This window comes from Xiphophorus couchianus, chromosome 21, assembly GCF_001444195.1.
Source record: "Xiphophorus couchianus chromosome 21, X_couchianus-1.0, whole genome shotgun sequence".
NCBI classification, from domain to species: domain Eukaryota; kingdom Metazoa; phylum Chordata; class Actinopteri; order Cyprinodontiformes; family Poeciliidae; genus Xiphophorus; species Xiphophorus couchianus.
In genome coordinates, this window is record NC_040248.1 from 7,548,738 (window position 1) to 7,561,725 (window position 12,988).

At 39.1% G+C, this 12,988-nt stretch overlaps 1 protein-coding gene across 5 annotated transcripts in view; it reads left to right on the forward strand.

Moving 5' to 3' along the window:
• asap1b (ArfGAP with SH3 domain, ankyrin repeat and PH domain 1b) overlaps positions 1–12,988 on the forward strand; it is a 63,640-nt gene that overhangs the window by 47,143 nt on the left and 3,509 nt on the right. For 2 of the 5 annotated variants that reach the window (XM_028004919.1, XM_028004920.1), the window contains 9 exons: positions 1,325–1,458; positions 1,664–1,755; positions 1,826–2,012; positions 4,217–4,302; positions 4,645–4,760; positions 4,859–4,926; positions 6,176–6,283; positions 7,259–7,487; positions 12,118–12,282. In XM_028004919.1, the coding sequence (XP_027860720.1) occupies positions 1,325–1,458; positions 1,664–1,755; positions 1,826–2,012; positions 4,217–4,302; positions 4,645–4,760; positions 4,859–4,926; positions 6,176–6,283; positions 7,259–7,487; positions 12,118–12,282 (1,185 nt within the window). Of the gene's footprint in view, positions 1–1,324; positions 1,459–1,663; positions 1,756–1,825; positions 2,013–4,216; positions 4,303–4,644; positions 4,761–4,858; positions 4,927–6,175; positions 6,284–7,258; positions 7,488–10,646; positions 10,716–12,117; positions 12,283–12,988 lie in introns of all 5 variants that reach the window. The other 3 variants (XM_028004922.1, XM_028004923.1, XM_028004921.1) reach the window with 2 other exon arrangements.

A 12,988-nucleotide genomic window follows, 5' to 3' on the forward strand; every position in this document is an offset into this window, starting at 1 on the left:
CTTCTGACAGTGAACACACACATCGCATGTTTGCATACACAGATCCACACACACCATCAGCAGCTTTCTGACTGACCAAAGGCAGGAGTTTAAGTTCTGAAGGATAAAAAAAACAACATTTCAAGGCTTGAGAAACAACAACATTACATCACTTTGTTACATAAGTCACACACGCTCCGCTGACCCCTGCAATCTGAGGGGAAGGGAAGCAATTTGTCGCGTCTGTGCTCTTGTTGCTGCATCCATCGATACGCCCAGATTTGGTTATGAATGTGTTTCGGATGTCTCATTTTCTTAATGAGATTCAACCGCTAGTGTTGCTTTTCTTCTCTTAGCATCGCTCTACCTTGGCGAGAGAAGAAAGAGGTTGTCATTGAAGCTGAGATCCTGCTCTTCTTCCTGTGTGTGATTTGCAGCATCAGAGGTCACCCTGCAGTTCATCTCTCATCATGCTCAATATGCTCTCTGTGGCATGTCACCGGCTAGTATCTGGTCGTTGTGTATATCTGGTCAACTCGTTTGTTTTTGAGCTTTTTCTACTGTTTTCACTGAATCACAGAGTTGGGAGATGATTGAGTTATAGCTGACTAACATAGTGATGCTTACCTTGGTTAGTGGTTCACTGATGTTTGAGCTGTTTTTTTTAACTTGTGAGACCAGATGTCTCTGGTTGAATGTTTAAATGTTGCTTAGTTACCACTTGAACAAACATCTGATGACAGCAGAGATCAATGAAACGTTGCTTCATCCATTTCTAAATCGGTTTTTATCTCAGTTATGACAAAATGAACAGCTAGCATAAACAAGGTCCATTTGTCTGTCCGTCCATCCATCCATGTTCTCATTGATCTTTAATCCATCTATACATATAATTTTTAAATGTTTGTGACTGTGGAAGTACTTTTGTTTTTTTTTCCTAACTACTTTTTCATCCTTTTAGAAACTGGCCAAAGGGGAATAAGAAATCAACACCTCTGTTTTTTTTGTTTGACATGATTGTGATGTTGGCAATCAAGTTTCCTGGTGATCATGTTAGATTTCTGTTTGTTGTGTTAGTATCCAGATTTAGGAACCACTCCTCTGTTGAATTGTTGCGTAACATAAATATTGTAAAAGGTGAAGTGTGTATATTAATCAAGCTGTCAAATCAACTTGGAACTCCTGCTATTATTTTAGTCAGACACTGAAGGCCTCAGTTTGAAGTTGATGTGTGTTAGGTTTGGATTTCTCATTATTTTCTGGCAACTCATTTCATATTCTGCAGTAAATTGTTCTCACTCTTCAGTCTGACGTACGTATTAAACTCTGGTTCCCGTCATTGCAGAGCCGAAGTGGTTGTCCACCAACCTGGGGATCCTGACCTGCATCGAATGTTCTGGGATCCACCGTGAGATGGGCGTCCACATCTCCCGCATCCAGTCCATGGAGCTGGACAAGCTGGGGACCTCAGAACTGTTGGTGAGGCTCACTAATCATTGATTATTGATTTATGTTCGACTATGGGTCATGCTGCTTTTTACTAATATAAGACATCCATCTATCCCTGTCATCCACCCACCCATCCATCTGCACACACACCCCCACACACACCCACACACACATTCATTACAGCTTGTGAATTGTAATAACCAGATCTGACTGGATGTTTCTGTCTTTCTCTCAGTTGGCCAAGAATGTAGGAAACAGTAGTTTCAATGAAATCATGGAGGCCAACCTCCCCTCCCCTTCTCCAAAACCCAGCCCCTCAAGTGACATGTAAGTACTTCTCCCAACCGGGCGTCTCCTTCACAGAAAACCTTCTTGAGAAACTCGAATATGTCCTCAGGACGGTGAGGAAGGAGTTCATCAACGCCAAGTACGTGGACCACAAGTACGCGAAGAAGACGTGCACGTCGGCGGCTGCCAAGATGATCGAGTTGTTTGAGGCCATCCAGACCCGGGACTTGCTGGCTCTCATTCAGGTCTACGCTGAAGGGGTGGAGCTGATGGAGCCGCTGCCGGAGACAGGACAGGTGAGTGGGACCGCTGCGTCACCGCTGAGTGTGTCCAGAGAGTTCTGTTGGTACATGATGCCAAATGTTTCTGCACAACCATGTTTTGATTTTTCATTCCATTTTGGTTTCTTAAATCCTAGATCAAGCTGAAAGACGTACCAGCTGATCCAGGCATATGAATTATTCAATCATTAAAAGTTTGAGTAGACTGGAGCGATAAACCAGTGTTGATTTTAACTAGGTTCATCCGAAAATACCAAATAAAGAGTCTTAAACATGCAAAGATTATGTATTGTAGAACCAAGATAGGCTTATTGTAAATCATAGAAATGCTTTAATTTGTCTCAATAAACAAAGAACAAATTTTGAAGAAGTTTAGGTTGAAAACATCTCCACAGAAAGACCAAAAAATAGAATAAGGAAATAAAAGGTGTGAATTTATTTATTTTTTCTCAAAAGGTCTCACTGATTATTTCTGTGGTGCTGATTACCTCTTCATTCTCCTGTTCTAATCAGATAAATCTCTTTTTTTCCCACACTGTTTGCATTTTAATCTTATTTGGAAATGTTGGAAATAGTAAAAGATTTGGAGTCAGACAAAGGTTACTGTTGTGACTCAAATTAATTATGTTTACCGTTTGCACCAATACATTAACAGCATTACTAAATATCATTTTATTCATATTTGAAACAGATGCACACACTTCATATTATATAATTAATAAGTGATGTATGGTATATAATTAAAATATTAATTTGGTAATGACGCTAGAAGTGACACCAGTGGTGTAAAATATTTGTTCATAACACAAAGTACAATGGCAGCCACACAATTTATACATACAAAAAAAGTACGAGTAAATAAGTTAATCTTCTTCCCACTCCTTTGTTTTTTAGCTAAATGCATATATATGTTTTATTATAATAGGCATGTTTTTCTTCTATATTGCTTTAAATAAAGCAATAAATAAGTTTTAAAAGCTATTTGTCCACAGTAAAGGTAAACGTATTTGTAGGAATCAACATCAGGCCTTCAAATGTAAGAATGCTGCACCAGATGTTAGGCATGGTGGTGGCCGCATTATGCTGAGATTCTGTTCTGCTGCCTGGCTGGTTGTGATTCACTCAAATAGAAGGAAAAACTGCCTACAGAGCCACACATTAAAGTCATTAACTCCAAGTTTTGCATTCATTAATTTACCATTGAATGCAAAAACATAAAATAAATACTCAGGCACAGATATATGTAGTAAAATCCCGTAATATATCCATTTAAAATCCCCAGCAGTCGACAGATCTCAGAGGGTTTCATCGTTAAGTGACTTGAAAAACCCAACAATAAGATATTTTTTACCAACTCCAGGAAAGAAATGGTGTAAGCGACTGGAAAAAGTCTGAGTCATCTGTCAGACTTTACCACAACAGGTGCTGCTAGCCAGCAAACCACTGCCACTTAAATCTGCAACATCTGTGTCGATTCCTTATTCCCTTAAAGGGCGACACATGTGCTCTTGTGTCTGTTTTTTTCTTCTTGTATTTATTTTGCCGCACTGCCCATTTCCTGCAGTTTGCTCTCTGTTTGCGGCGCCTCTTCAGGCGTTTAATGAAAGTTAAATAACGGGCGGTGGAGACGGCACGCGTGATCAGATTTAATCCGACGTAAATGGGTCAGGGTTTTACAACGCCAACATGGTAGTTCCTCTGATTAAAAAATTAGGTGTGCGACGGTGCAGGAGAGTAACAAGGATGAGAGAGGATATGATTTGGTGACGAAGGGAGCTGCTGCTGCTGCTGCTATTGCTGTCGTCTGCACTGTGAAGTCTGAGTCACCACTATCTGATCTGCTGCTGTCAGTAACTCCGATTGCTGCAAAGTGACATCCAAACCCCGGCTTTACACGGCATAAAAAGGCTAGTCCATCCTTTGACCTTTTCAAAGGTGGATGTAGTAATTGTTTTCTCATATTTCAATCCCTGTTTGTGAATTTAAAACCTTTTTTAGAGGCAAAATTTTGCAAAAACCCAGCTTTAACAATGCAGAATTGCTATTTTTATCAGCCATTTTGTTTACTGCAGTTTGTTTAAATCCTCAAACAACCTCTCACACCCCTACACACGCACACACACACACACACACACACACACACACACACACACACACCACCGAATACAGAATGGATGTTGCCTCAGTGTGGCTCTGTTGTGTTTGATGGCCCCCTGCAGGAAACTGGAGAGACAGCTCTGCACTACGCTGTCCGGACCGCCGACCAGACCTCACTGCATCTGGTGGACTTCCTTGTGCAGAACAGGTAGCGAAGAATTAATCCATACATGTGTGGATTAACTCTATATCTGCAAGAGAAGGAAAACTTTTCTGCAGAAACAAATTGTATTAGTCTCTTTTGTTATATAAAGCTGAAGAGCAGAGGTGGGCTTAGTGCTACTCTGCTCAGATTCCCACAAGGCAAAAAGAAATGGGTCAAGCTCTTGCTCTCTGCTTTAATTTATTCCCTTTTTTCAATTGCTTATCCACCACAGTGTTAAAGCTTTAAATAATAACCTCACTTATTAGATGCAATTTCTTAAAATGTTGCATAATTACATGTTAGACAGATACAAAAAGTAAGGAATCAAAGTGTTTTTTCCTGCAGTGGTAACCTGGATAAGCAGACCGAGTGGGGGAACACCGCCCTGCATTACTGCTGCATGTACGAAAAGCCTGAGTGCCTCAAGTTGCTCTTGAGAGGCAAGCCGGCCACCGACATCGGTGAGTCACGCTCATCCTCTGCCGTCTGTGCGCGCGCATCAGCCTCAAAGTGTTAATCATTTTCTTCTTTTTTTTTCTGCCTCTTTCCCCTTCCTCAGCCAATCAGAATGGAGAGACGGCCCTGGATGTTGCCAGGCGACTGAGGAACACTCAGTGCGAGGAGGCAGTAAGTGCAGCTGGAAACGATGGATGTCGGAGGAGAAAATACAAAAATAAGCATTCCGGTTAAAGCCATAAAAACACACTAAAAACACAAACATCAGTTTGGTTAAATTAGAGATTTTTGGAGCTTAAAACAAACCGGATAGGATTGATACTGAGGAGAAATGGAGGTGTTTAGCCAGAACACTAGATGGCAGTGTTGAGTCTGTGTTGAGCCTCAGGCACCTGGGACAACAGAGTGGAAGAAATTGTTAATGTTCTTGTTAGTAATGCAAATATGAGCAGACTGTTTTGCACCCACTGTATGTAGAATTTAAAATACATTTTACATTTATTTTTTTAAACACACAAAAGTATTCACACCCCCTTATTTTGCCTACTTACAGCAAACTTCAATGTATTTTGTGTTTTACCAACACAAAGTAGTGCTTGATTGTGAATTGGACAAAAATAATAATTATTATTCACAACACTAATCAACATTCTGATGTGTAATGATGTCTCTTGTTGATTTTTGTGTTTTTATGAAGAACTTTGAACTGCCTTGTTGCTGAAATATTCAATACAAATAAACCTGATTGATTGATTCACAAATATACAGCTGAAAAGTGTGGCATGCATTTGTATTGAGCCCCCTTTATTTTAACATCACTAATATTAGTTCTTCAACCTGCAAATATGGCCTGTGGTGTAGATACTTTCATCCTAAAACATGGTGGTGAAAGTATCATGCTGTGGCTTTACTTTAACATTGTCAGTATGTAGATCAACACATATGGTTAAAAATTTGCAGCTGTAATTGCAGAAGCAGGAAGTTCTAGAGATGGATACATATTTTTAGTTACAAAATAAAATGTTTAAAACAATTTTTGTTTGTTTGTTTCCACTTGTTGCAACCCAGCTCACCAAGCTGCAACTGGCTCTAAAGGAAAGTGGTTTCCACATTTTCTTTTGCCAGACAGAAATATAAACAAACAATAAGAGTGAGTCAAATTTAAAATGACCAAGACACTTGAAGTCTTCTTAGTTATGCTTTAAGTTGTGTTGGTTTTTCACAAAAATGGTACTAAATTCAGTAAATATAAAGAAGGTAAAAGTGTGTAAATACTTTTGCAAATCTAACTCATGACTTTCCTGCTGGCCACAGCCTTTTGTGTGTTTATTCACAAACAACACGAAAGGCAGGGTATTTCATAAAGCATAATTTTAGATGTTGATTTTAGTGTTTTTGTGCTTTTTTTTCTCTGATTCAGCTCGTCCAGGCTGCAGAGGGGAAGTTCAATCCTCACATCCATGTGGAGTACGAGTGGAGCCTCAGACTGGAGGAGATGGACGAGAGCGACGACGACCTGGACGACAAGGTGATGACTCGGTCTTTATGTCTCCACATCTTCTGGTTTTAAGAAACAAAATTTAAAAATAGAAGCATAAAATTTAAGGCCAGGCCTTTGCTGCTTTAATTTATATTAACTAATTAAATAGATTTTATTGCATTAGAAATCTTCATGCAATTATTCGCGTTTTTCTTTTTTACATATAAAAAGTCAGGAACAGGTTTTGTTTTTATGGTATTTATTATTTGAGGTGGTGCTCCCCATTTTTGTTCAATTCTGTTTGTTTGTACCAGAAGTGCTGTGTGGATAAAATCACTTCGACTTTCTGCTTCCTTCCTCATGTACGACCTTAAATAGATAAAGTCTTTCTAAATACAAAAATAATAAAAAATAAATAAATAAAAAATAAAGTCCTGAGCAGGAATCTATGTGTTGTGTTTTTGGTACACCCATAAATCTGACGCAGAAGCGGTATGTGCAAACAACAGTGATGGTCAAAAAAGCTGCGATTCTTTCCCCACTGGGAGTTGAGTTTTGTTTCAAAAACGATCTGATGTGGCGTGCGAAAGGCTGTCGTGCCGACATACAATTTTGAAACAAATTGCGTTTCATTTAATGCTGTGAATTGATTAAAAAATGTAATTAGATTAATCACACTGCCTAAGTTTGTAAGCATTAGATATAAATATCAACACAGTTGTGGTTCTTGCAGGAATGGTGTTCTGGACAAGCCACACTCAAACCAATTAAAATGCCATAAATTATCTGTTTGTTTTATTTTTTAAGCAGATAGTAGTTAATATAGTCTCCCAGTATTCAACAGCAACTAAGGGAAACTTAGTCCTCTGCATACAAGTAGCAGTAAACTTGTTCAACTGACAGAGAAGATGTATTTTATTTTCTAGTTCTTGATGCCTCAGTTTTCCAGGTTTTTATGTTCAGGAAGTTTTACAGGAAGTCATTTTGAGACTGATTGGTGTCTTTGTCCGCGTCCCTCTCCAGCCCAGTCCCATCAAGAAGGACCGCTCTCCCAGACCGCAGAGCTTCTGCCACTCCTCCAGCCTGTCGCCCCACGACAAGCTCTCCCTGCCTGGCTTCATCAGCCAGAGGGACAAGCAGCAGCGGCTCTCCTACAGCGCCTTCACCAACCAGATGTACAGCGCCTCCACCGACCTCAGCTCCTCCCCCGTGGCTGACGGGCCGCCGCTGCCGCCCAGGAACCAGGGCAAAGGTCAGACATGCCTGCTCCGAGAGCGTCCGCTGTTATTCCAGCCGGGTTTCAGAGTTTGTCTGCTTTTTGAAATTCAAATTCAGGATCCTGCAGATATCAATGCAAATGTGAGCTTCTTATCCAAGGAGGCATAAAAGGCTGTGCACTGCAAAAACTCAAAATCTTACCAAGTGTTTTTGGTCAAGTTTATAGTCCAAATAGCTTAGTTTGCTTAGCAATTGAAATAAGACAAAACCTACAAGTAACTTTTTAGCAAGATATAAGAGCTTGTTTTAAGAAATAATTCTTTAATATATATGAAAAAGTTCTAGTTTTGCTTGTGAAATAATGGAGGGAGTGAAACTAGAACGTTTTCATCAATATTAAGGAATTATTGACTAAAAACAAGCTGCTGTATCCTATAAATTTACTTGCAAGTTACTTTTGTCTTATTTCAATTCTACTAAGGCACTTGCACTAGTAACTTCACCAAAAATATAGACTTTGTGCTTTTGCAGTGTGTGTTATTACTGTAGAGAGAATCTGAACATATATGGATTTATTATCAGGAGAGAATTAGCAGCAGGTTAGTGGGAAATTTCCACTTTGCTCAGTCACCACACACACACACACACACACACACAACACACAACACACCCTGCAGTGGTATGCAGTTTGTCAGCACACAGATCAGAGGGCAGAAATCAGGTGTCATTAGGATTACTTATAAAGTAAACTTGGAGGAAAACACAGCCTCAGGAGAAGGCAGGTGATGATTGTGTTAAAGAAAGGGACACTAGAAACACACTTTGTCCAATTATGGTTGTGCTGCCTCTGCAGTATTGCAATTAAAAATAACACTCCTCCCTCTGTCACAACATCATCAGTGTCAAAAACATCACAAAATGCTGCTTAAGCTGTTTAATCTGTTGTTATTCCAGTGTCAGCTGCAGAGCAAAACAGACCTTTAAGCTTTAAGCTGCAGTTAATGCAGTTGTCAAGAATTTCATTATAGCTCTTCTGTTTCTTTTTGAAGAGTTTTCTTTTTCACACCAGTTTTTTTTTTCTATTTACAGCAACACTTTCTGTTTATTTTTGTTGACTCCTACTTATGCCAACTAATATTTCACTTCATACACTATCTTTTTATTGAGTGTATGTAAACATCTGGTTTTATATTTTATATACTCTATTTTACAATTAGCACAATTAGAGCAGTTAGCATTACTACCTTTGCTTTACTCTGTGTGGCCTTCCTGTTATCTTCTCCTCTCTCGACTTCATTTAAAACTTCCCGCATGTACTTAAAACAACTAACATTGTGTAATTTTCACTCAGTAACAACTTCCACAGTAAAGAGTTTAGCTGTTAACTTGATTCGGTAGCGTTAGCATGTGGTTTGTTCACTAATCAGAAAGTATTACTGAGTTTCAGACCAGGAAGTCACTGAGGAGGACTAATAAGGTTGAAAGATTTTGAGCTGATTTCTTTTTGCATCTGTAGTCATTGTCGACAGGATAAATGTCTGAGTTATTAACTTGAATTTAAACCAAATAGAACCTCAGTTATTTCCAATAACAGAAGAAACAATAACTTTTTAGCTTTCAGAAAAATGTCAGGGTGAGATTTTATGATCTGATGCTTACGCTAAGTAGGAAGATGGAAAAGAACAAATATTATATCTGTGAAGTCATAAAAATTACTAGTGTTTGTAATTGTTAAAACCAGTAATGCAATCTCAAAAAAAGAATATAGTTTTTCTAGTGTTCCCAAAACATCTGGAGTTGAACTCAGCTCAGCCTGTTGAAGTGTGAATTTGTTCAAATCTAATAAAGAGCTGAACTGTGCTGCTCATGTTGGCCTGAAATCTAATCAGAGTGTTGGCTGTCTCATGGTGGACGTCTCATGGTGGACGTCCCAGCCTTCAACTGACCTCTTTGTCACGTAAATTGGTCTCTAACTGAAGACATTTCTGTCCATTTATTTACAACTCTGTGCCTGTTTCTGCTGTTTATTGGGAAAGGAAATGAACTCTATTGGTTTGTAGGCTTGAAAAAGATACTCACACCAATTGACCTTTTCCACATTTTGTCATCAGTGTCAAAAACATCACAAAATGCTGATTAAGCTGTTTAATCTGTTTAAGTCACAAACTTCACTTTTTTATGATTTTTATTTTTGTTGTTATAATTTACCACCGCCAACCTATAAGTAGGCTATAATTGTGAATATGACTCTTTAAAAATTGTCAGAGTTTTTCATTCAGTCCCTTGAGTCTTTTCTGTAGAAGCATATTTAAAAGCTTTTGCCCATTCTAGCTCAAACTCAAACAGATTGTCACAAAATTTTAATTGGATTTTATTCTGGAATTTGACTAGGCCAATGTAGCACATGGCTCTAAGCCATCCCATTGAATCTCAGTCTGTAGCGAAATCTGTTTGGATGTGAAGTAAGAGCTAAGAGTGGTCTGATTGTGATTTAAACTTTATTCGCAATTTTATAAGCATGATTTTCAGCCATTGTTTATGTCCTTATTTACCCCGTCTGTCTTCTTCTGGTGCAGAATTATAACACATGACTCATCAATGACATAAATGTTGAATTTTATCCGCAGTCCAGAGTTCAGACGCTTAGATACGTACCTCCGTGGCACAGATTGGATTTTTTGGAGGGGTGAAAATATCAGTTGAACCGTTGAGATCGCTGTGAAAAAGTTGGATTTGGTGGGTTTCCTACCCAAACTGTGGATTTCTGCAGCTCCTCCAAAGTCCATTTAGAAGTTCCTCTGTAATATAATATTCCAATGAAATGAGTTAAAGTTTGTGGTTGACAATATGTGGAAAGGTTTGCATAACAGCTCAAAGGTTCAGTTATTTTTTGTTCTCTGAAGCTGATTTTAATGACTAGCTGTAGCTTGTTGTTGTAGGGTCATGTTAGATAGTTAAAGTCAATCTTTGAGATGGTAAGCAACATCCACAGATTAACCCGCTAACTCTTCAGCTGGTTCGCCATTTTCTCCTCTCTTTTTGCTTTGCTTGTCACTGATAAGGTTTCATCTTATTTTCCAGCGTGTGTGTGGGAGCAGCGCTTCATAAAGGCCGACTTGCTCAGAGATTCTCTCCCACACTCCTCATCTCCGCTCTGTTTTTCTTTCTCTTTTTTGTTTCTCTATTCTTTCAGCTCCACACTTGGCATTCCTTGGCTCTCATTCGCACTACGCCACTCTGGCTGGCACCCGACCATACATCAGTGAATATCTTGGTTTAAGTTCTTCCCTCCTTTTTATCCCTTTGGTTTGTTTCCTTCTTTACAGCTCAGATGTGCAGTTTGGTGGTTGAACCATGTAGGCTCGCTATTAGCTTGCCTATGTACTTTTTTAATCTTTCTGGAGTGATGCCCTGCCATTGCTGAGCTGTAAACCTTTAACCACAGCTGATTGCTCTCTGGCTGAGCTCTCTACTGGCTGCTTTCATCCTACTTTACTCTACATTAGTAAACTAGAGAGTCCCATTAGACATAATTCAGGAAGAAAACCCCAATAAGCATCCCGACTCCATTCTTTCACCAGTGGCTTATATTTGTATCCAGACAATTTTGCTGTTTTGTTCTGACTCCTCCATCCCCTCTTTGGGGATTATTTTTGTTGGGTTTGTTTAGGGCTGGACAATAAATCAATAACAATATATATTCCAATAGACATATGATCAATGTCAGTAATTAATACATCTGATAGGACATTCAATATAGAGAGTATTCAACTTCTTATAGCTAGCTAAACAAGGAATCAACTAATTCACTCACTCTTTGGTTACCTAGCAACAACTTGTTGAGTAACATGCGCAGCAGCGGTTGCCTTATGACTGCTTAAAAATAAGCTTAATAATAACGGTGTGAATTGAAAACTGTGGATAAAACCAGAAAGTAAGCCTGTCGTCACAATAACAAATTTTGCTGGACGATAAATTGTCCCAGAAGTTATTGCGATAAACGATGATATCGAATTTTTGAGAGCATTTTCAAGAAATATAATGCTTGTGTTGAGGAAGTCAGCAGAAAGAGATGAAAAAATATTTTGAGTCTCTCCTTATTCTCAAAAACAAATGACAACCATTGGTCTTCTCTCTCCCCTTCACAATAAGAGCCTAAACTCTGGTGTGAAATGTGTCCGCCATAATGGCAAAATAATCTCAAAGATCATTAAACTTTAAATTCTAATGAACATTTAATACTGAAACTGAAAGACATTTTAAATATCTAGAATAAATAAATAAAACAACATAAACAAATAATATTAAACATGAATTATCTGTAAACAAATTGTCCTTCAAAAAAGGATTAGTTTAGACCAATGCGCCAGGCTGAAGACTTTTATCGTCCAGTTTTTGGTAGAAAGAAGGAAAGAAAGAAAGAAGAAGATAAATAATACAAATGGAAATTATTATGCAATTACTTGATTTATTGACGGATATGTGATGCCCCCATTTCGGTAGTATTTCAGATATTTAAAAGAAAAAACTAATCAGTAATTATCAATATTGACCAATATGAAACTCTTAAATCGTGATACTTTTTTCAGCCACACCGTCCAGCCCTAGTTTTGTTTGATTTGTTGACTTCATCGCCTCATGTGTCTTATGTGTCACTCCTCCAGCTCCTCCCCCATCCGGCCCTCCCTCCACACTCACACCAGGAGGCAGCTCCACCCTGTCCAAGAAGAGACCTCCGCCCCCGCCTCCTGGACACAAACGCACCCTGTCCGACCCACCCAGCCCGCTCTCTCACAGTCCGCACAGTAAAGGGGGCGCAGTAACCGGGGGTGAGACCGCAAAGCACACGAAAAACAGCAGCTAGCCGGCTCGACTCGGGGTGTCCGCTCCAGATATCAGATGGAAATAAAGAGCTGTTGTTTGAGATCAGGAGCCAAAAATAGAAACAAAAAGTCATTTTCTCCATCAGACTTCTAAAGAGTTTCCTGTTGGTGAAGCTCAACCATATTTAGATGATTTATTAGCCTCTTCCTGTTGGGAAGTAAGAGCTTCTATACAGAATGGAGATGTAGACGAGATGTTCTCTGAATCCATCCATCCATCCATCCATCCATCCATCCATCCATTATTGGTCCGTCCATCCATCCATTCATCCATCCATCCATCCATTGGTCTGTCCGTCCATCCATCCATCCATCCATCCATCCATCCATCCATTATTGATCTGTCCATCCATCCATTGGTCTGTCTGTCCATCCATCCATCCAATGGTTCAGCCATTCCTTCATTGGTCCATTGGTTCATCCATCCATCCACCCATCCATCCATCCATCCATCCATCCATCCATCCATCCATACATACATACATACATACTTGCTATGCTAGCAGTAAAGTTCAGCTTTACCGCTAGCATAGTAAGCTACTTGCAGGTATTTAATAAGCAAAAGCTGTTTAATTTATGTTCAAACCCATAAGAAGTTGACTTTTTATATTGTATACAAGACTTCGTATATTGTCTTGTAATTATTCATCTC